This window comes from Sebastes fasciatus, chromosome 23, assembly GCF_043250625.1.
Source record: "Sebastes fasciatus isolate fSebFas1 chromosome 23, fSebFas1.pri, whole genome shotgun sequence".
Classification (NCBI taxonomy): Eukaryota; Metazoa; Chordata; class Actinopteri; order Perciformes; family Sebastidae; genus Sebastes; species Sebastes fasciatus.
In genome coordinates this window covers 2,537,724-2,562,460 of record NC_133817.1, presented here as the reverse complement: position 1 = coordinate 2,562,460, position 24,737 = coordinate 2,537,724, and the positions used below count along the sequence as shown (strand labels likewise).

Genomic DNA, 24,737 nt, shown 5'->3' with positions numbered 1-24,737 from the left:
GCAAAGTAAAAAGCCATCCGCGAATAAATTACCCGCTCCCCCCCTGGGATTACTAACGTAATTATTTGAACGAGGGGTTCTCATTAGAATGTGCAGAGGTGTGGAAGACCTGCGGAACAAAACGGGAGACAGAGACGGAGCGGCGAGGGTTTAGCTGCTGGAAAATTAACTCGCTGCTCTGCGCTCTATAATTGATACGAGACACAGATACCTTTGATTGGAACAAAAGGGAAGAACCGGGACGGGGGAAAAGTTTCCTCACCACCTCTAATTTCTCTCTCTAGATAGAAGAATAAATAAAGGAGGAGGGAAGGGGGGGAGACAAAGGATGGAAGTAAGGAAGCATGATCCAGCGGTCACAGATAAGGTTTTTATTCAATAATCTCTCAGAACCAGCAGAATCCTTCAGGTTTTAAGAAAGAGAGGTACATTTTTAGAGTTGTCTCTGAGAGTAATATTTTGCAGCTGTTGGGGCTTCATTTTTTTTTACAGTTTAAAAAAATGTCCCCAACAACAACAACCATATGAACCCTTTCATTCCAAAATGCTATACATCCATTTAAAAAGTTCTGTTGAAGTATAGAAGCCAGTAAAAATGTTACCAAGGACACAAGTTACTAACGATGCTTTTAAAAAGTCACCACCGGAAATCTGCTTTCAAGTTTCAGCCGTCAATCATTCGCGTTAGGCGTCCCCTTTTTTTTTTTTTCAAACGGTACATATCTCATTTTGGAACAAAACTCTTCATATGCAGATTGTCTGAGTAGCAGAAGTCATTAACTCCTTTAAGCATGCCTCAAGAAAGAAAGAAAGAAATCAAGAAAGAAGTACAGTCACTTTTTTTTTTTTTTTCCCTCGGAAAAAAACCCAGGAAACACATTTAACACGGCTTTACCGAAGCAGAAGAGCATCAAACGGAGACATCTAAATGAGGACGGGATGTTGGAGAGTCGGACCAAACGAGACAGCTTTTCATGAAGCTGAGAGATGAAAGTTCTTCCCGTCTTTTTGGTTTTTAATAGTTTCCCTTTTATTCCTTTCTTGGAACGTTTTCCTTTCGTAGACATTAATTAAGTTTGTGTTTTAAATGATGAGGCTGAGCGCTCCCCCCTCCTTTTACTCTCACACAGACACTCACATATACCAAACGCTGTGCTTGTTCACCATCCGCTGGCTACATTCAAACTATTACCGCTAACCCTGATCTAAAGTCTTCTAAACTCCTGGGTCGTAATGACAGATTGTGCCTGTTCTTTAGTTAATTAGTGAAGTGGGACTCGCTACTGAGGAAATGGTGTTTCTTATAAACAATGAAGGTGTTTAGCAGAGATGTTTTTTATCTGCTTGACAAGAGAATATATTTACCTTTCCTAGTCGGCTTTTAATGTGAAACATCTGCAGGAAGTACATTAGCTTAATAGCGATAGAAAAAAAAAGGCAAAGTAGTAACTATCAGAATGAATTAATGATTAATGATTCTGTTTTATACGACACATTCTCTCTCCCAACTGGTCAAATACCGACACTCGGTGGCACTACTCTTCAAACTGTGGCGCTCTAGCATCAAATTTGGACTTGTCAGGGACGACGTGTCAGCTTCTCACACACCATTCGTAGCTATTCCTCTGAAAAATAAATGCACTGTAATTCATATACACTCACCGGCCACTTTATTAGGCACACCTGTTCAATTGCTTGTTAACACAAATAGCTAATCAGCCAATCACATGGCAGCAACTCAATGCATTACGTCATCTAGACGTGGTGAAGACGACTTGCTGAAGTTCAAACCGAGCATCAGAATGGGGAAGAAAGGGGATTTAAGTGACTTTGAACGTGGCATGGTTGTTGGTGCCAGACGGGCTGGTCTGAGTATTAAACTGCTGATCTACTGGGATTTTCACGCACAACCATCTCTAGGGTTTACAGAGAATGGTCCCAACAAGAGAACAGATCCAGTGAGCGGCAGTTGTGTGGACGGAAATGCCTTGTTGATGTCAGAGGTCAGAGGAGAATGGGCAGAGTGGTTGGAGATGATAGAAAGGCAACAGTAACTCAAATAACCACTCGTTACAACCAAGGTATGCAGAATACCATCTCTGAACGCACAACACGTCCAACCATGAAGCAGATGAAGACCACCCGGTACTAGCAAGGTGTACCTAATAAAGTGGCCGGTGAGTATATATCAAACAATTTGTATGTAATCTATGTAATTGTGAACCAGGAAGTATAAAGAGCAACAAGCGCTGCGTAGGAAAGAAGTCGGGGTGGATGGGTGGGTCAAAAAACACTGAACTTTCGTCCAGTAGGCCAAGTCAACATTGATTTATTTGTCACGTAACTTCCGTACTTAAGTTTACACTTACACTTTCTGTCTTATTTTAACCCAAAACATCTTTTCCTTAAACTAACTAAGTTGTTTTTGTCACGTAACTTTAACTTAAGTTACGCCACTAACTTAACTACGATCTTTCCTTATCCTAACTAAGTAGTTTTCTTGCCTCAACCAAGTCGATCTTTTTTTCTAAGTGAAGACGGAAGTTTATTTTGAAAAGACTGGAGCAGGAAATTGACGCTAGACATTCGTAGGAAAACACACAAATGCATTGTGCATGTGTAGTGTCTTTTCAAAATAAACTTCCGTGTTCACAGCTTTCAATCATTACATGCGTACAGTCTCGTTTCAAAATAAACTTCCGAAGTAGGTTTACTTAGTTTGTTGTTACTCGGTTTAGGCAACAAAACTACTTGGTTAGGTTTAGGAAAAGATGGTGGTTTAGGTTAAAATAAGTATGTTTGTTAAGTAACTGGAGTTAGTAAAGTAGATAAGTTACTTGAAGAAGTGACGATCAGCCAAAATGTCCTCAGTTTCAGGGCCTAAAACTCAAACTGCTCCACACAACATTAGCATAACACGTCCAGACACTCGGGCGTCGATGTTCATGCTCTAACAAGTGCAACACCTCCCACCATCATCCACACACGTTTTGGTTTCTTGGTGAGCGATTCCTCCTCTGCTCCCTTCCTCGTTTTGCCTATTTTGGAAAACATTAAGACGTCAGCCGGCACGATGAATGCTGATGTGCTGAGGAGGCGAAGAGGAGCGAAGCGGGAGTAAACTGCAGCCCCCGGGGGAGCGTTCGTACAGAACGTCGGAGAGCAGGAAGATCAAAGTGTGACGTGGTCTTGTTATGCGAAGCACATTCAGACTCTTACCGAGAAATTCAGAAAATAGAGCAAAACAAAAAAAAAGACAAACTGCTGAGAGACATGAAAGAGTTAATAATCACCAAATGGGCCGAGCAGCTTCACAAGAGAAGAAAATACAATAATAAGCATTTACATTACTAAGAAATAGGACCAAAGGAAATGGAACAACCACGAATATTAACATGTTTTTTTAAAAAGCATCTTGGAAATCTTCAAGAAAACCTTTTTTTTTCTTCCTCTTCTTCTTCTTCTTTACATCGACAGAGAACATTTACAAAGACCAGTTACAGTACATGTAGTTACAGCTTTACTCCTCTTGGAAAAAAGGATAAAAAGTTCCGTCTCTCCCGACACGACGGAGGGTCCTTGAATCAACCACTGTCCAGAAGTAGCGTTAGTAGCACCTTTACGTCGTATGTGCTGTCTCGTCCGAGTCGTAGCTAAAGAGCTGTGCTAGTTATTCACAGCATGAAGGAGAGAGAGGGAGGGAGAAATGAAGAAGAGGAGGAGAGGGGAGGAAAAGAAGGGAAGTGTTGCGTGTGGTTTCCTCTGCGTCCTCCGTCCTCATCGCCCGGTTAAGAGGGCTGTAATGAGGCCCAGGGGAGCCGTGTCAACATGTCTGACACCCCGACTCTCACACAGCCCCCGGCAGAGACCTCTCGCTGCCCTCACACACTCGCTCTGATCTCACACACACTGGCAAAAAAACACTCCCATCATGCTCCGGGCCCGAGGAGGGGAGAGAGAAACAGGAGGAGGGAGATAACAGGGGGAGGAAATGAGGAAATATCTTTTAAAAATGGGAGAAAAGTTCTGTTAAAATCCCCTCCTCCTCGGGGCTCATTGTTCCGTTGCTGCCGTTGAGTCGCGGTTTAAACAAAATATAGACGAGGTGCTGGGTTGTCTCACTTTAAGTTCATTTAGATGAAGTGAGAACGGGGACGTCGGGGACGTCGGGGTGTCTCTCTCGTCTCTCTGAGAGCCACATCATCAGATTGTCAGTGCAGTAAAAGAGGACAGAGAAATGTCCATTTTGTCCAGCGTCTCTCCGCTCGTCCGTTTGGACTTGAGATGAAGAAATGATGGCACATAAAATAACATTAACAGCGCGAGGAGGCGTCCTCCCCGTCGCTCGGTCCCGCTCCGTCTCCCGGCGTGTTACCGACTGCGTGTGTCGCCTCATATTTACAGACTCTGCTCGGCTCGGCTCCGCTCCGCCCGCCCTCCGACCTCACCTGCCTCTCCTGGCTCCTTTCTCCAGAGGGGCGGCGGGTGTTTTGGGGCGGGCCTCCTCTAGTCATGTTGTGGCCCTCGGGTTCGGGTTGGGAAGGTCGAAGACGATGGGCGCGTTCATGGGCAGGAAGTTGACGGTGCAGGCCGAGGCGTTGACGAACGTCGTGGTGCCATCGGTCATCATGCCGTAACCTGGGGAGCAGCAGAACAGGTGAACAGGTGATCATCTTTAGACCTGTCTTACAGGTGTGCAAAGGTTAACGGGAACACACCAAGTTCTGATTCTCATCACACTTTTTCTATTTAGCTCGGTATTATAGGCAAGGTTTTAATTTACTGCAACGTTCTTTATTGTCTCAACTATTACTGAAAATAGACCAACGTTGTTTTAACACTCGTTGTTTCGACCATCGTCTCTCCTCCTCGGTGTTTACCACAGATTTGTAAGGAGGACTAATAGTGCAGGCATAAGGTGGAAAAAAATGAGGGGAAGAATATTTTTTTTAATTATTTTGCATTTCGAAAATAAAGTCAAAATTTCAGTATAGTAGTTTGAGTTATTCTCAAAAGTTCAATGTTTATTCTCAACATCTCAACTTTATTGTCTTCATTTTGACTTTATTTTCGAAATTGTATAATAACTTTTTTCTTAACATTAAACTTTATTCTCAACATTTTGACTTTATTTTTGAAATGGTATTTCATCTTAATTCTTAACATTTGAACTTCACTCTCAACATTTCAACTTTATTTGCAACATTTTGACTTTATTTACAAAATGGTATTTCAACCTCATTCTTAACATTTCAACCTTATTTTCAACATTTCAACTTTATTCTCAAAATGCAAAAAAAGAAAAAAATCTTCCTCTTCTGATTTTTTTTTCTTCTTATGCCGGCGCTAATGCTGAAAGTTCCACTTTATACCTTGAAATACAATTCAAACACCGATTTTTCAGCAGTGCCGTTTTTCTATTATACTACTACTACTTCTACTACTACCACTACTACTACTACTACTACTATTACCACTACTACTTCTACTTCTACTACTACTACTACCACTACTACTTCTACTTCTACTACTACTACTACCACTACTACTACTACTACTACTATTACCACTACTACTTCTACTTCTACTACTACTACTACCACTACTACTTCTACTTCTACTACTACTACTACCACTACTACTACTACTACTACTATTACCACTACTACTTCTACTTCTACTACTACTACTACTACTGCTACTTCTTCTACTACCACTACTACTTCTACTACTACTACTACTGCTACTTATTCTACTACTACTACTATATTACTACTACTACTTCTACTTCTACTACTACTACTACTACTACTTCTACTACTTCTACTTCTTCTACTTCTACTACTATTACTACTACCACTACTACTACTACTACTTCTACTACTTCTACTACTATACTATTATACTAGTGCAAAACTTCAACGCAGCTTGAGATTGAATTGTTGCTACCCTTACTGTTTAAAAGTTCGCCTTCCCAAAGAGGGCCACACATCTTCAGTAAATATTCTCCATTCAATACATGATTAAATTATAGATTTAAGTCAGAGGACTTCCTGTCAATCACAGCGGACCCCGGGACGAATAGCAGCTGGGATGCATCTGATGGTGATCATAATAAAGAGTTTTCAGCGCTTTAGTATCACAGCTCGTCTTCATCGTTTCCAAAATGGCGAGAATCCAGTTTGAGCAAATGTATGCACGAGAGTGTGACACTAACGCCACTACAGTTAAAACATATCAGATTCAAAAGGCACTTTGGATCAACGTTGCTTCCAAATGGCAGATGTAAAAGTGTTACCATTTAGTCAAGCATAAGTTCACTAGCATCTCTCAGAAAGAGTTTCGCTTTGCTCTATCAGGGCTCTTTTGGTGTCACTTTCACCGTCTCTTGGAAGCGAACAGATGTCCATGTTGGTCCTTTCAGATTTGGAATACATGAATACAAAAACACACCGAGGATCATTTCTGTCTTTCTGTCTCTCGGAGTCCTCGCATTAATGAAGAGCGCTGCTCTCAGCCTATTTCTCCCCGTTGTAAAATCTGATCTAGTTTCTAATCTGGTTCTCTCTGATGGAGGGACCGGCGCTCCAGGGGGCTCAGCGCTGACCTAATAACCCCGAAAAAGCAATCGTCAGTCCGGGGAGACGGCCTCTCTGCCCTCGCTGGCCTGGATGAAATGCTGATAGGCGGATTTGTCAGCTCAGCTTTTCTCTAATATACATTTTAATCATTTTTCTTCAATCGTACAGTATCTCCATATTCTCTGAGGTTACACAGCTGGAATTGAATTCAGTCAATTTAATTAACTTAGAAATATTCAGTTTAAGGGAAAAGATAATACTGTGATCTAGATGCACGGCTCTCCGTCTATTTGAGCTACTGGCTGGTTTATATAATAAGGTTAACGTTTAGGTGTTCAGATATGTGACACGGTGACGTAGCGGAAGGTGGAGATGTGTTTAAACTAACTGCTGTGGAGGTGCTTCTACTGTTTGATGCTAAATATGATATTATCCTGATCATACGGATTTATACGAGCCTTAAAATGTGTAAACTGTATTCTGTAAATAAAAATAAGGGAAATTACTGAGTACATCCCTGATTATAAAACATCACAATGCAAATATGTGTGTACATACAGTATATCTGGATATCTGGATGTAACTGAATACAAATACATCAGTAAAGGGCGTAATCTCCACTGGGGTCGGAGGGGGCAGACAGTATTTTCTCTTTCTCGCCAACCACAGTTGGTTTCATAGGAAGGTGTATAAATACCACGACATTACACGGACATTCAGCGTGTCATGAGTAGCATTTTAGCCTTTTCGCGTGTCTTTTGTAGCCTTCTGTAGAAGGTGTTTTTTCCAAGCCCATGCACGTACCTTCATGAATGTGTCCGAACACGTGTAACTTGGGCTGGACTCTCCTCTGGACTGTGTTCAGCAGCTCCATGCACCCGACACGCTGCATCTTTTTCGGGACCCAGTCCAGGAAACCTGCACACATGTGGCACCCAAATCAATCACACCTCACACACTAAACACAGAGCCTGCAGATAACTCACACTTTCTTCATCCTTTAGGCCATATTGATTGCGCAATGGTGACCAGTATCCAGCTTCTTTAGGCTCTGGTCAGATGCATTCATATAGAGCAGAGCACTGTAATCCAATAAAGGTAAAAAAAAGAAAGTTGCTGAAATCAAATGTTTCCTCTTCTGGAAAGAGAAACAGGATTTGTTTCTAAAAAAGAACCCCGATTTAATTTTCAGTTTGGAAACCAGGTTTTCAATGTGTGATTTGAAAGACAATTTCTGATCAATAATGATACTTAAATACTTAAATGTTGAGACCATTTCAATATCAAACCCTCGAGCAGTTGAGACCTCAAGGGTTTGATATTGAAATGGTCCCCAACAGCTGTTAGCTCCGTTAATTAGCCAAGCAGGACTGTGCTGTCCAATGGCTGCTAACAGCGAACGTTAGTAGTTTTATTTATTCTTAAAAGTTCAATGTTTATTCTCAACATTTCTGATTTATTCTCAAAATTTCGACTTTATTCTTTGAACATTTTGTCTTTATTCTCTCAACATTCCTGACGAGTACCACCACGTTTTCCGAATTGTGGCATCGAGGTATCGGTTCTCGTGACATCCCTATAGAACAATGTCACGTTGTAGTGACCAGGTCCTCTAAATACTGCATTGCATTGTGGAAAATATGCTGTATAATTAAAGGGACTGTTTGTATCTTTTTAAGTGTATAAATGTAGCGGGTCGGGACACATGCGCGCTCGCGTGTGGCCGCAGCCTCGTCTCCGCTGCCTGCTTGCCTTCACTCAGACAGCGCGCGCGTTCTCGCGTACTCGCTCCACCTCTAGACGTGAACGCGCGCTCACTCCACACTGCAGAAGAGTTAGTTTAGTTCTGAGAATATCTAGTGAATGTACAGTGGACGTTTGTGCAGAAATAACTGCTGCAGCTCCTCCAGACCAACAGAGGTTTCCCGTGTCTTGGGAAGTGACGGAGCTCCTCAACGAGTTACGTTATCGTCTCGTTACCGACCGGGTGCCAGTGTCTTCGGCTGCCGGCTGCGGTCGGGAGGCGATAACGTAACTCGTTGAGGAAAAGCCAACACTAGGATCAGCATTGATTCATGGAGACACCTTCGTCTGGTCAGCTAACATTACTGCCAAGCAGCTGAAATATAGAGTGATATTGTGCTTTTAGCTGACGTGTGTCGCCTCACTGTTTTGAGTGATGCTCGTTCATGTCTATTTAGAGCGAGCAAGCGCGAGCAACAGGACGCTGACTTTCGTTGATTTCAAGGCCACTGGTGTCGCTGCTAACAAGCAATTCTGAAAGTTACAAATAGTCCCTTTAACATAAACTCATTCCTCACTTTAATTTTACCACTCAAACTCAAAACTGTTTACATTAATGCCCTAAAATGTGGAAACATAAAGCAAAAGAATACCACAAAAACAGTGTGCGTCCCGTATCGCTGTATTAAAGGTGACTATTGGCTTCATTCTCATGACCAAAGGCATGACATGCAGTCTTAAAGTGTGCCGTGCTGAGCACAGGAAACGTCATCTCCTGTAGGACACGCAGAGTTCAGAGTAAAGTGTTACCATAAGATAAAAGTGAGATGAATCTGTACTTCAGTAATCCATTTAATGTGCAGCAGTGTGATGATCCCGTTGGGTTGATTCTCTGTGTTTACATGGCTGAATGTGTCTCCACGAAGGTTATAAATGTCCCTTCAAAAGGCGACGCATCGCATTTTAGAAGGAAGATCTCCATTTCAGAGTCCTTGTCTAATGGCAAACTGCACATCGCAGCACAAATAATGAAAAAAAAGACTCTTAGAAAGGAGCCACAGAAAATAAAGATCAATCACAGCCACACACAGATGCAGCCTTCACAGTGTGTGTGACAAGGATGAAGCATGGAGTGGATATGATTTAGTGGCTGCTCCGCGAGGAGGGATGCTGCTGATGCTGAGTCAATAAAAGCATCAAGTCGGAGGAATAAAATGAGTGAGGAGCTCGTGGATCCGTCTTCTCCGCCGTCTGTCGCTCGGCCCAGACAGGAAGTAAGAGAGTAAACAAAGAGGAATAAAGAGAAGGGAACAAAAGAACGAATTATCAAATGAGAGAAGAAGCTTAAAGGGACAGTTCGGGTGTTTTGAAGTGGGGTTGTAGTCCAAGTCAAGTCTCAAGTCTTCAAAGACAAGTCTCAAATATTTAAGGACAGGTTCAAGCCAAGTCTCAGGTCCTTAAAGACAAGTTCCGGTCTTTAAAGACAAGTCCAAGTCAAGTCTTTAAGGTCAAGTCTCAAGTATTAGAGGGAAAGTTCAAGCCTAGTCTCAAGTCTTTAAGGACAAGATCAAGTCAACTCTTTAAGGTCATGTCTCCGGTCTTTAAGAGCAAGTTCAAGTCAAGTCTCATGTCTTTTAGGACAAGTTCAAGTCAAGTCTTTAAGGTCAAGTCTTTAAGGTCAAGTCTCAAGTATTTAAGGACAAGTTCAAGTCAAGTCTTTAAGGTCAAGTCTCAAGTCTTTAAGGACACGTCCAAGTCAAGTCTTTAAGGTCAAGTCTCCGGTCTTTAAGAGCAAGCTCAAGTCAAGTCTCATGTCTTTTAGGACAAGTTCAAGTCAAGTCTTTAAGGTCAAGTCTCAGGTCTTTAACAACAAGTTAAAGCTAAGTCTCAAGTCTTTAAGGACACGTCCAAGTCAAGTCTTTAAGGTTAAGTCTCAAGTATTTAAGGACAAGTCCAAGTCAAGTCTTTGATATTTAAAATGGACAAAACCATGTTTTTCGAATGGAGACGGTTCGTTGAACACCGAGCTGCAGGTCTTGAATCAAAGCAACTCTATTTGAGTGAAAGTGAGTGATACTTCATCACAGGTCAGATCTTCTCAGCTCTTCGCCTTTTAGTTTCAAGTCAAGTCTTCAGGAAGCTAATTTTCAAGTAAGTCTCAAAGCGGACGGGTCCAAGTTGAGCACTCATTTTTGCAACTCAAGTCCAATTAGCCCCTAACCTACAGACCTACAGTAGCCTCAGACCAAAACTATACTAGAGATTGTGGCCATATAATTGTATATCTTGTGAGCGTTGACACGCCGACCGTGAGCAGTAGCACGCCTCATGGATTTGGTGGCTTTCAGCGAGTCTTCACTGGGGCAGAAGAAAGAGGAAAAGACTCTCAAGGGATGGCTTTAAGATACATTTTTATATTTTACTACCAAACACGGCGCTAAAGATCTCACTCAAGGCAAAGGTAATGGACCCTCTCCTACTCTACCCCGACATAAAGACTTCTCAGCTGGCAGTGAATCAGTCATGCCGGTGAAGTAATACAGTCTGACTTCTTTGTCCTCTAAATGGATCTAGGTAGAGTTTAGGTATGAAACATCTTAAAACAGTAAGTGTATTCTTTACAAGCGTTGGGAGAGAGCGTCGGTGGAAGTGAAGTGAGAAGTTACGAGGGCTTTTTGTGTCTCAGGGTATTTTGCTCTAATGTGCTGCTTGTTTCAAAGCAGCTGCTGCTTTGGGCACCGAGCCTGTTTCCCTCTTTTTGTCTCACTTTCTCTCTTCCTCTCTCTCTCTCTCTCTCTCTCTGCTGTTAAGTTCTTCCTCGCAGCCAGATAAAGAGGCCATATTTTTCTCCTCTCTAGCTGCCGATCTGCCGTTTTATCGCGCCTCATAAAAGACGGGAAGCTTTTTTTTTTTGCTGCAGTGCGAAACAACGTCTTCACTTTTTCCGTCACCTCCTCGGCCATCGTTCGTTTCGCACTCTTCTTAAAAAATATTTTAAAAGAGGATGTCTTTACTCGACCCTTTAGCCCTTTAAAAGAATCCACTTTATCAGCCACACTTTTGTCCTCCATCTCCCCTTTTTTTCCCAATCATCCTTCTTTCTCTTTCTCATGCCGTTGCCTCCAGTGTTGCTCTGAGTCTATGTGTGTGTGTGAGTGTCTCATGCATTAGTAGCCTGCTGTAGCTGCTCCATATGCCGGTGGCTTACGAGGCAGATAGCTGGAGACACTTCGCTAAGCTGAATGGAAAATAAACGGCCGTGTTCGCAGCCGAGACGCAGACACAGAAATCAATCACACACACTCGTCTGAGCACCACAGCTGCAGCGGGAGATGAGGTGTGAAAGTGTGTGTGTGTGTGCGTGGGAGAGTGAGAGTGAGAGAGAGGAGTGTGTGTGTGTGTGTGTGTGCAGGATGTCAGTTAGCTTGTGAGGCAGCATCTGTGTTTGCTCAGAGTCTTGCGATGTTTGTGTGAGAGAGGAGGGTGTAGAAGCTGAAAGGTGATCACAGAGAAGCTCCTCGAAAGGTAAAGGGTGTGTTTCTTTCAGGCTGAGCTGACCGACCCCCGAAACCTCAGACAACCAAGTCTGTTTGTGAGCTTTGTGATCCAACAAGCCATTCAGGCCCCGTCTACACGTATACAGACATTTTTAAAAACAGATATTTTCAGTTTTGGCTCCTCGTCCACATGCAAACAGAGTTTTGGGTCACAAAAACGGATATTTTTGAAAACGCCTCTCAGGTTTGGGAAACGATGACGTCCTCTCCTCATCTGGCGCGTGCCCTTTGTTGCTTTGTGTAATGAGTATGCGCCAGAAACAATAACAAACAGCACTGCTCGGACTACTTACTAGTTAAAGCTGCAGTAGGCAGAATATTTTTGGCATCATTGTGCAAAAAATCCATAATAACCTTTCAGCATATTGTAAATCAAGTGTTCTGAGAGATAACTAGACTTCTGCTCCTCCTCATGGCTCTGTTTTCCGGCTGTAGATCATCTAGCCTGTGACGGGAGACTTTGACCAATCACAGGTCATTTCAGAGAGAGAGAGCGTTCCCATTGGCTGTGCTCCGGTCATGCGTTCCTTCAAAAGATTTCACAAGTCACAAACTTTCTCATTTTACAGCTAAACCGTACACTACAAGATGATTCTGAGAACATTTGAGGAGAGAAATAGGCATTAACGTAACAGAATATTTGATCAGCGCTGCCTATTTTGACCGTTTGGTCGGAGTTGGCGAGTTTTTAAATAAAAAAACAATAAAAAAAAACTGCATTAATTTATTAAAGATATTCAACGTCAGAATAAATTAATAAATAAATGAATGAATAAATAAATAAAGCACTGAGGGCCAGATTGACTGCTGCCTTTGGGCCTGTTCTTCAGGCACAGATGTGACGCATTCTGCCCCAAACAGAGTCTTTATCAAACAGATGGAGTCGCAGTTTGTGTTTCATTTGTTCAGGTGTTCGCAGGGCGCGTCTTTTGCATATATATATATTTAAGGGAGGATCGCACAAATAATAATAGTAGGAGACATGTTAGCAGAGGTTGATGATGTGTTCTGCTAGATTTACTGAGGTCAAAACCCGGCGTTCACTATAGCACAGATGTTACAGGAAGGTTGACGTGATGAAAAGAAGCGTTGAGCATTAAATATAACGAGCCTCATGCAGAAATAATCTCTCAAATTTCTCTTATTTTTCTGTTAAGAGAAAAAATAGGAAAAAAATGTTGAATCCCAGAAATCAATACGAACAAAATAATGAACACAAATAAGAGGAAATTTGTTCTTTTATCACTTCTTGCATGACGCTCAATATCTGTCAACTGTAACGTGTGTGTGTGTGTGTGTGTGTGTGTGTGTGTGTGTGTGTGTGTGTGTGTGTGCTGTAATGTGTGTCTCACCCAGTGGGGGGCAGTGTGTGACCAGGATGTCGGTGTTGTCGGGGATCTGGTTCCACTTGTCCAGCAGAGCCTGACCCCGCGGCAGGTTGAAGCCCCAGCCGTAGTACCAGGGCTGCCTGCACACACACACACACACACACACACACACACACACACACACACACACACACACACACACACACAGGAAGAAGAACAGATAGTTTGGTTAGCACGCTCACTTTTACAAGCACAGACAACATGATGTGGGATTTGAATCAGATATCATCCCACTCTCTCTCCTCTCCTGTCTGTTAACCTTTACATTATAATAAAACTAGGTGTCAATCAATTAAAATAGTTAATTAATCACACATTTATCTGGTCTAAATGTACCTTAAAGGGAGATTTTTCAAGTATTTAATCCTCTTATCAACATGGGAGTGGACAAATATGCTGCTTTATGCAAATGTATGTATATATTTATTATTGTAAATCAATGAACAACACAAAACAATGACACGTTTGAGTGAGGGCCAAGAATTTAGCCAGTAGAGATTAGGGCTTTTTAGTCATGAATCTACGCAGAGTTTTATACATCTGGCCCCAGATGTTTTCAACTCCTGATTATGGAGTTATATAGGACAAAATCACCGTGACCTCACAGCTGGCTACGGTCATGTGTGCGTTAGATTATGTACTTATTTTAAGCCCGACCACGATGTTTTTCCTAAACCTAACTAAGTGGTTGTGTGGCCATTACCGTAGTTTTGTTGGCTAAACATAACCACCACCGGTAACGTTGTGGCATGAAATGACAGAAAAAGCTTTAAAATGTCGTGCTATTTATGAGATCAGGTTGAATATCATGACTTTTCCTGTTTAGCAGATGCAACGTTTCGGCACCGGCAGCACATATGTGTCCTCCTTGTAGCTCTTCTGTTGCCTTAAAAACTCCTCAGATCTCACCCTCTTTTCCTTTTTTCTCAACAGGTCTTGATTGTTCTTTTCTAACTGGAACCTCCTGAAGTGGATCACAAGACGGAGAGCAAAGATCATAACTCCAGCACGACCTCTCACTCCTCTTTTTGCACCTGTCAGTCTTCTTCCTTTTAGTGTCTAAAACATGTGGTTTGACCTTGAAGATGAGGAGCTGCCTTATGAAGAGCAGTCATCTAGTGGAGGAATCAAACAGATCCCCGGCAGGGCTGAGCAGTGAGAGTTACATTAAACATCTCCTTGATCACAGTCGAGCCCCGGAACGCTCCACGACAGGAAGAAGACGAGGAGGAGGGGAGAAATGAGAAAAAGAAGAAGAAGAACAGGAGAGGCTTGATGGCGGGGGCTCGCGTCCCTTTACTTTGATAACGGACGCCTCGGTCGTGAGTGACGGAGAAGAAATTAACATGTCACTTACAATCTGTACTCCGATCCATCTTCCTCTCCGACACGCTGCACATGTGTGTGTGTGAGTGTGTGTGAGTGTGTAACCGTAGGCGACGACGTCCGCCGCACAACCGGCTTTTTTTTTTTTTAAATTGCCGAGTGCAGTCACTCGAAACGCCAACTTTTATCGCTGCGGCCGCTGCCCGACGCATCTGTGCTCAGTGGAACATCAGATGAGGACTTTTTAGAATAATTTCCGGAGTGCGTCTGTGTGTCTGACATGCTCGGGGACGCCGGAGACAGATGGGGAGACGGAAAGACGAGGCCTGAAGATAGAAAAGAAATACCTGTCACACACACACACGCACACACACACACACTGTCTCCTCGCCCTTCTCTCTAATTAAGAAAGCTAAAAACAGGGACTCCAGGTCACTTGCGCAGGGAGGGGGTCGGTCAAGCACATGTGCCAGTGCATCATGGGAAATCACGTCCTATTTCAGCTGGCGATTAAAATTCCACCACTTCCTGAACATCAGAGACTAAACATTTCTGACGAATGATCTGACGCTGCCCATGAACACAATCTCAATAATTTACAGTGGGAATATTAAAACATTTAGACCGGCCTCAGCATATTAATAGGGCCCGTGGAATGTAATATTCATGTCCGTCTTCACGCGGACGTCTCAATTAAACTGAAATGAGCTCGGCGGTGCGCTTGATGCTCTCTGATTCTCTCGGCGTTGAACGGAGGGATGAAGAGAGAGAGCAGAAGACGGAGAGGAGAGGCGTTTTCCTCTGATAACGACCGACGGACGGTGATGATACATATATCATATATAACATTTAACGGAGTCGTATCCAGCAAAGAGAAAGATTCATGAGGATGGAGAGAGCAGTTCAAGTAAAGGACCAGTGTGTAGGATTTACAGGGATCTATAGGCAGAATATAATATTAATAATATTATAATATTGAATCGCTATTAATCACAAATTAATCACACATTTTTTATCTGTTCAAAATTAACCTTAAAGGGAGTGGACAAAATATGCTGCTTTATAAAAATGTATGTTTATATTTATTATTTTTTAAATCAGTTAACAACACAAATCAATGACAGATATTGTCCAGAAACCCTCACAGGTACTGCATTTAGCATAAAACAATATGCTCCAATCATAACATGGCAAACTGCAGCCCAACAGGCAACAACAGCTGTCAGTGTGTCAGTGTGCTGACTTGACTATGACTTGACCCCAAACTGCATGTGATTATCATAAAGTGGGCATGTCTGTAAAGGGGAGACTTGTGGGTACCCATAGAACCCATTTACATTCACTGATCTGGAGGTCAGAGGTCAAGGGACCCCTTTGAACATGGACATGACCGTTTTTCCTCTCCAAAATTTAGTGTAAGTTTGGAGTGTTATTTAACCTCCTTCATGACCAGCTAGTCTGACATGGTTGGTACCGATGGATTCATCAGGTTTTATAGTTTCACATGATCTTCACTCTAGTTTTAAAACTGAGCCTGTTGAGCTAAAACTTTGTCAGAAAATTAACCCTAGAAGAAGAAAACACTGAAGCTGTCTAAAGGATAATGTGAAAAGGGTCACGTGATAATGTGAACTTGAGTGTCAGAGTATTCTTGAACACACCGTCACACAGTGCTTCAGTGCATTACCAGGCAATGATAACAGCAGAACAGCAGAAAACAGAACGACTGTACTGTATGTTGATGAATTAACTATCTGCTTCACGTTTCAGACTCTGAAAGTTGATTTTCAAAATGTGCTTAAATGAATGGAAACGGCGGCTGCCAGGCAGGTTGGAACTCCATCTAACAGCTGATGGTATGCTTTAGAAAACGGTTGGCAATAACGTAGGATACCGTGTTTGTAGTTAACGGGATATAACAGTCGCCGTCCTTTAATGCACGCAATCTGTGATTTGGAGTTCCTGTCAGAACTTCATGAAAATATACTTTCAAATTAAAGAAACTTTCTTTTTAATCTTTTAAGAGGCTGTGGATCTAATTCTGTAAACCTGTTTGTCATCCGGTACACCTAAAACACAGCGACGATCCGGTCTATCACTCTGTCAGCCGAGGATTACGGTATCCTTTAGAAAGTACCGCAGCTTCTTTTAATTTTCTAACATCAATCATTCTGTAAAGAGAAGGCGTCACTCTTTGTCAAACGGTTTGTATCTCATTTTGCAGCGAGCCTCTTCAACGGCGTCCGCCGTGCCAGGAAAATGTCTACCGTGCCGACTGTGGGCGTCTCCATCACAGTTGCTCAAAAGAGATTATCTCTCGCAAAGGAATTGACCGTATAGCGTCTCTCCGCGAGGAGACCCACTCCTGTGTTTGCCGAGCAAACCCCCGAGACTAACTGAATGTAATACCACGGATGATATCCCTGCTTCAGAATTAGGATGTGTTTTTTCATCAGGTATAAGGGATTACAATGGTACAAGTGATTTGTGTTAACGTCGAGGAGGAGAAGCGGGGCGAAGCGTGGAGCATATTAAAGATTCTGCCAATGTGCCGGGCTGGTATATTTGTTCTGGGTTTTAAAAAAAAGGAGAAAACAGATGTTTGTGTTAGAGCGCTCAATCCCCCCCGGCACATCTTCAGGCAACACACAACAAGAAAAACAACGGCGTTCAAACCATTACTTTCATTTCACACACCCACCCGCCCGCCCACACACACTCCAGTGCTCATTTTGTCAGTTATTATCATATTTAGTCAACCTCATCTTCTCCAAGTTTTAGGTGACTATAAGTCTGGACATTTTAGTCTCATCGTTTTGACTTTATCGTAACTTTACTGTCGTCTTAAAGGGACTGTTTGTAAGAATCAGAAATGTCTTGTTAACAGCTTCACCTGTGTCCGTTAAGTCAACTAAAGTCAGCGTCCTGTTGCTGGCGCTTGTGCTCGCTCTACATAGACATGAAGGAGCATCGATCAACACAGTGAGGAGACACACGTCAGCTAAAAGCACAATATCACTCTATATTTCAGCTGCTTGGCAGTAATGTTAGCTGACCAGACCACGGTCTCTCCATGAATCAATGCTGATCCTAGTGTTGGCTTTTCCCGCCTCAGCCTCCCGACCGCGGCCGGAGGGAACGGGGGAGACGCCGGAGTTTTGTTCGGAGACGATAACGTTTCTCTCTGCGGAGCCCCGTCACTTCACAAGACACGGGAAACCTCTGTTGGTCTGGAGGAGCTGCAGCAGTTATTTCTGCACAAACGTCCACTGAACATTCACTAGATATTCTCAGAGCTAAACTAACTCTTCTGCAGTGTGGAGTGAGCAGCATGCACGTGAGAGGTGGAGCGAAAGAGCGAGAACGAGCGCGGTGTGTGAGTGAAGGCAGGCAGGCCAAACATATATTTTCGCAGGCGGAAATCCACTGAAATCGAGGTCTGTCTGAATATTTTTTCCCCGCAGGAATGTTCCACAGGGAACAGGGCTGTGGAAGCGTTCATAAGAACCCACAAAATCAGTTTTTATAAAATTCCGTGCAAATTTTTCGGACTAAAATCCGTGCTTATTGTGAAACGGCTTAGTCACGGAATAAAAGGTCTTTGACAAACATATTTAGTCACAGTTTTCATTACACACACACACACACACGCACACACGCACACACACTCTGGAGTTCCTGGCTTCACCTCTCTTAAGGACGAGTGGAAAAGTCAAACTTAACACTTGATCTAAAATGCATTTAAAGATTTAACACAAACAGGGCAATGCACAGCTCGGCTTAAGTTTTTGAGTGTGCATGTATCACTGTGTGTGTGTGTGTGTGTGTGTGTGTGTGTGTGTGTGTGTGTGTGTGTGTGTGTGTGTGTGTTACTAACGGAGGCCCGTATCACTGGAGTAAGTCCATGAATCATTGAATGCCTCTGCCGAGGGCTGCCAAGCACCCATGCCTGCCTCTCTCTCTCTCTTTCTCATTCTCTCTCTTCTTCCCCCTCATCACATCTCTCTGTCCATTTCCCCCTCTCCTCCTCCTCCTCCTTCCCTGTCCGTCTCCTCTTGACATATTACTCCCTTCTCTCCTCTGCCTCTTCACTTCTCCCCTCGCTCTCCTCGTTAGTGGGAGAAACGACCTGCTGCCAGGAGAGCAGCCGGCTCTCTGAGAGGCTGCCGTCTGCGTTTGAGAGGGAATTTTTAAAAACACCACATCCACAGTGAAGCTATTCTGAGGTCCAGCAGGGAGGAGAGAGAGAGGCAGAGTTTGGAGACGGGGAAGAGGAAGGACCGGGTATCAAACTATAGTACTTTTTAAATAACTACCAAAATGTGTTCATAGCACCATGTAGATATGTCAAGTATTTAATCCTCTTATCAACATGGGAGTGGACTAATATGCTGCTTTATGCAAATGTATGTATATATTTATTATTGTAAATCAATTAAAAACACAAAACAATGACAGATATTGATCCAGAAACCCTCACAGGTACTGCATTTAGCATAAAACAATATGCTCCAATCATAACATGGCAAACTGCAGCCCAACAGGCAACAACAGCTGTCAGTGTGTCAGTGTGCTGACTTGACTATGACTTGCCCCAAACTGCATGTGATTATCATAAAGTGGGCATGTCTGTAAAGGGGAGACTCGTGGGTACCCATAGAACCCATTTACATTCACACATCTGGAGGTCAGAGGTCAAGGGACCCCTTTGAAAATGGCCACACTAGTTTTTCCTCGCCAAAATGTAGCATAAGTTCGGAGCATTATTTAAACTCCTTCGCAACAAGCTAGTATGACATGGATGGTACTGATGGATTCATTAGGTTTTCTAGTTTCATATGATGCCAGTATCTTCACTCTAGCTTTAAAAACTGAGCCAGCAAGTTGCATTAATGCGTTAAAGAAATTAGTGGCTTTAAAACTAATTTGCGTAAATGCGTTATTATTATTTCAAGTACTAAAAGCTGGCACAGTTTATTCTTTTATAACATATTTCCTCGGTTAAACCAGCATTCATTCTTACTGCCTTACCACCTGATTAGGTGTGAAAGCAGCCTAACTGTCTGCTGTTTGTTGCTGGACAGGTAGAGTACAATGGTGAGTTTTTTTTTTTTTTGTTGAAAGACATTTACAGGTCATATTACATATAGAGCTGAGGGGAACGGTAGTTGGGTCATAATTCTCTGTGGATTTCTTACTGAGTGAAACCTTTCACATTACACACAGTCACATTTTGGTATATTCCTGTATTTAAACACATTATGTTAACTAATAAGCATTGTGTGTGTATCAAAGCCTGATATATGTTCTTCCTCTGAGCCGTAGAGCTCCATCGTTGTCCAAAAACTATTAAAAACACATCACTGAGCCTCACTGTTGCATGTTGGCTCCTTCATCACCATGAACACACACACACACTGTAGTTTATTTAGACTCAATCCCACATCCACCGTCCTGCTGCCACAAATACTCACTAGAGCACCAAATGTGGATTAATCCGCCGCTGAAAATAGTCCCCAACAAATGCACGATTTACTGTTGTTTTAGGAAATTATAGAGCCTTTAAAACAAGTTGTTTATGAGCTTTTTAAAGAATAACATCAGGAAAATATAAATATGATTCTGGTATCAGTACTGAACCTCAGGTGTGGTATATTGGCACCAATACCAACACTTCAGTGAGATCCAGGCATACTGTTGGAGGGAGAGAAAAATACAGCAAACACACACACACACAAACAGAGATGGATGAGGAGGAGCGCGGCGGTTGTAGGGTGAGAAATTAAAGAGGATTACTGTAACGAGGTCCGTCTTAATGTGTAACACGGGCCGCCTGCTAATCACTACATGCACCGACGCAGTGAAAACACCCAACCGTGATCACCTCTGCTAGATTTAATTAACTGCTGATGACTTAACGACCCTAATAACAGCCTGGGAGGCAGGTTGGGGGAGCGGAGCGCGGCGGTCTGCTTACACACACACACACATTTGTGAAGTGATGTTTCTTCTGTTTCAGCACATACTGTACGTGAAGATGCTTCTTTGCAAATACGTTCATATTTATCTGAGTGTTTTTTCCCCACAGCAAACTTCCTCTGCCTGACATCTATGTCTTTACATCCTTGGACCTCTTTGCCCTTCCTCATTAGGAGACATCAATGGGGAACTGTTTCAATTAAAACTAAGCGGAGGGGAGGCTGCTGTTCCTCTGGGACTACCCCGCTCCGACGGAGGTCGACTCTGAAGCCTCTGCAAGATCATCCAGCAGGTGAGACCGCCTGCCGGTCCGCCTCAGAAGCCGCCTCAGCCAATCCAGTTACCAGACAACATGTTTGCATTGTAAGTTGCTGCAAACCACTGGGATATGTTGAATGTCGACATTTCTGAATCAAAAATACGTTTCATATTAGCCTTGTAGCACGTATGCAGAAACTCACAATGCCACGTGGTTAACGTGAAACAATTAGTTAGGTAAAGGCCACAAAACTACTTAGTTAAGGTCAGAAAAAAGATCATGGTTTGTGTTAAAATATAATGTAACAACACAACTCAACAGCGTAACAGAACAACGTAACGGAATAATGTAACGTAACAACGTAACGTAACAACCATAACAACGTTCCTAGCGAAAATAAATAACAACCGGCTTTAGCTGACTTTTGTACGTTATAATGTAATAAGCAGAAAAAAATATCATGGTTTGAGTTAAAACAATAATGTAACAACATAACAACATTACATAACAATGTAACGTACCAATGTAACAATGTAATGTAGCAATGTAACGTAACAACGTATCGTAGCAACGTAGCAACGTACAGTAACAATGTAATGCAACAACCGTAACAATATTACTAGCGCAAATAAATAACCATCCTTAGCGGACTACAACATTTTGTAATAAGCGTTAAGTCAACGTTTAGTTTTGGTTTCACATGAGACACAGACAGCGGTCTCCTGGGGGAAAGCCCTGTGTTTGTTGGACCTGTCCACCTGGACCTTTGGACTTTATTACACCACATAACTTTCAATAACGGTCGCTAGATATATTTACGTCACTTTGCTTTGCGACTGGGATGACTCAGCCTCTACAGTCAGGAGCCAGGTTCACCATCACTGCTTCTCTCTGATTCTGCTGCCATGTCGGTGGAATATGAGGCTCGGGTCGGTTCCACAAACATTTCATTATCCTCTCTGACTGCTACGTATATCCAACGACTTAACAACTCCAACTGAGTAAGTACAGCTACGAGGCTGCTGGATAGATCCAAAAACAAGTTACATAAAATTATAAAAGTATTTACAGTTCCAAAAAGTTCCCTCCAGCAGTCTTTGTTTAAACTTCCTGACAGCCGCAGGTGTTCAGGAGTTACATTGTGAATCCTAACCAGAGCTGCTCGACACGGAATCGAACAACAGAAAAGTCTAAAAAGTCTAGCCTTGAATGCCGAGACGTGCAACAGCTGTATGAAGAACGCTGGAGCCATTGTTCCCTAAAAACACTCCTCTGATCTGAAAGAAAAAGACAATTCAAAAGCAAAGTCAAGGAATCAAAACAACAAGAGACGAAATTAAAAAAGTTCCTCTTCCCAGCTGGGGTTCACAACAACAACAGCGGTTTCCACAGACGTTTGATAAAGCAGAGTCTCTGTGATGGCCTCGCTTCCCTCCCACGCCATGGGATTAGCGGCGCTCCTTCTCAGCAAATTCGACAGTTATAACTCAATGGACACTCGTGGCGGTGGTGGTGGTCACAAACAGGCGTTGTGTGCGTATATAAAGAGGCAAAATGTGCGCTCACATAGCTCCGTGGTGGTACATGGCAAGCGTGTGAGAGTTTTTACTCGGTCGGCCCACTCAGCACAGCGGGGCGCCGAGTTAGGGAGACGCGGAGAGGGAACAAGTTGTTTTATATGTTGCAGAGAGACAGTTCTTCAATTTAATTATTTATCGTGGCTCAAAACCACTGCAGACACATGCCATTTGATTCCCCGTTCGCGTACAGACTTTGATGTTTAATCGTGGGCCGGCACACACACACACACACACACACACACACACACACTCACACACACACACACACACACATGCGAGTCGGCCTGCCTGCCACGGCGGGCTGATCCTCACAGCAGGAATACAGAGACGGGGAGAGACAGACGGTAAGAAGGAGGGGAGAGGATGCAAAAGACACATTTTAAACAGCAAATAAGACAGGAAGGAGAGAATAAGTGGAATGGTTCTGATGAGGGATGAAGAAAGAGGGAGAGGAACGGGAGGAGGGAGGAAGGAAGGGGAGGAAGACAGACAGAGCTGGAAGGCAGAGGATATCTGACTCTGACAATAAGGAGGATTAGAGATGTGACAGGGACTCGCCTGCAGCACCACGCTCACTGTCACTATGTGTGTGTATGTGTGTGTGTGTGTGTTGTCCTAACATCACTTCACTCCATCCATCCCTAAATCACCGCTTATTTTACTCTCCTCTACACACAGACATTACCAAACACCTTGGGTCACACAACATGTTCTCTTTATTGTTTAGAGGGATTGTACTCGCCACATTTACTGCCAAATTCTCCAATTTATTTGACGATATTCAACAAGCTGATGAAGTGAAATTTTAACATCTAGCGTTTTGTGACAACGAGGCAAACTCCATCTGTTGATGAAGATCATGTGGGTGTGATTGAAAACTTTTACAACAGCTACTTAATGGACGTTGTGTTGAGAACAGCCTGATCTCACAGAAATGCGTGAAATGACCGCGCCGTCTTAACAGCGCGTTACGTGGTGGTGGCGGCAGGGAATGTATTCAAATGACGTTAAAAACATTGTTTGGGTTAAAGAACTACGTTTGTTACGTAACTTTAAACTTTAAATTACGTAGGCCTAGCTTCTGTAATTTAAAATAACTCAACGTTGACTTGTCATTTCACACGGGACATGAACACCGTGTCTTCTTGTGTCCACCGAGACGACAAGGATCTTTATTGACGTTCTATTGGCATTGTTTCCGTGGTGCCGATGTTACACCGAAATCGCTGCACGTGCAAAACAGACACTAGAGGGCTACGTAGAACGTGAAGGGCCACTGACCACGCTCCTGTATTTGACGCGTTGTTAGTGACAACGCCCTGTAAGTACAGGAGATCACTGTTGAAACAAGAAGTGGGTCTCTGAACTGTGGTAGATGTTGACAACAGACAGTTTATAGTAAATCATTTCACCAAATAAGTTTCTGACCGCTCGTGTTTCTTGGATCTATTTTCGGTGATGTCTCAGCAATCGGCCGCGTGTCAGATACCGACGCTTGATACCAAAACACAAGGCACCCTTTAGCGTCTGTTTGAGATGCACCGGGCTTTCAACTAACTCCAATGTAAACCCATCCGCGTTATTGTTAGACAGCCAGAGCAACAGACGTGTGAGGGATGGTGGTGGATCAAACAAACACAGGGGACGGACGTTCGTTTCCCGTGTGAAACCAAATGTTGAGTGATTCTACTGATGACGTTATGTCACTTGACGTTCATGTCATGACATTACGTCCGTAGGTTACGTTTTGTTACAAGCATACTTATTTTAAGCCAACCTATTACGTATACCGAGTGGTTTTGTTGCCTAAACCTAACCGCCACAGTTTCACACCATTCGTTTCACAACCACACGTTACAACGTTAAACTGAGACCGTTTCACGACATTCACCACGCTCGACCCATCTGGGCTTCAGCGTCAAGATATGGCGAGTGGGGATGAGATCACTTTGCAGCAATTAACATGTGACTACTGTACAATGTTATCATGACCAATAGGAACGATCATGCAGAAAACAAATTCCAACCAAAGCACCTGAATGCACCACCAACGAAGCTTCTTTAAAATATGTTACATTGCAACATAAAGGTGACTTAACAAGTCAGGACTCAGCAGATGAAGTGGAAATAGAGGAGGAGAGTAAAGAGAGAGAGAGAGCAGGATCTGGAGGTGCACTGCTCCTTTAATCTGCCCTTCCTGTGACCTTGGTTCCACCTGTGTGGCGGTGACTGTCTTCACCCCCCCACACCTCTCTGCAGAGAGGCAGATTGGAGACATGTTGGCCCTCAGCGTGATTTATGTAACTCACAGCAGGTCCCAGGAC

The 24,737-nt window shown here is 43.1% G+C and overlaps 1 protein-coding gene across 3 annotated transcripts in view; it reads right to left on the bottom strand.

The window, feature by feature from the left end:
• Window positions 1–3,450: 3,450 nt before the first annotated feature.
• mpped1 (metallophosphoesterase domain containing 1) overlaps window positions 3,451–24,737 on the bottom strand; it is a 68,660-nt gene continuing 47,373 nt past the window's right edge. For all 3 annotated transcript variants that reach the window (XM_074624891.1, XM_074624892.1, XM_074624893.1), the window contains exons 5-7: window positions 13,234–13,349; window positions 7,386–7,499; window positions 3,451–4,638 (exon numbers count right to left, since the gene is read on the bottom strand). In XM_074624891.1, the coding sequence (XP_074480992.1) occupies window positions 4,511–4,638; window positions 7,386–7,499; window positions 13,234–13,349 (358 nt within the window). In that variant the 3' untranslated portion in view covers window positions 3,451–4,510. The remainder of the gene's footprint in view (window positions 4,639–7,385; window positions 7,500–13,233; window positions 13,350–24,737) is intronic.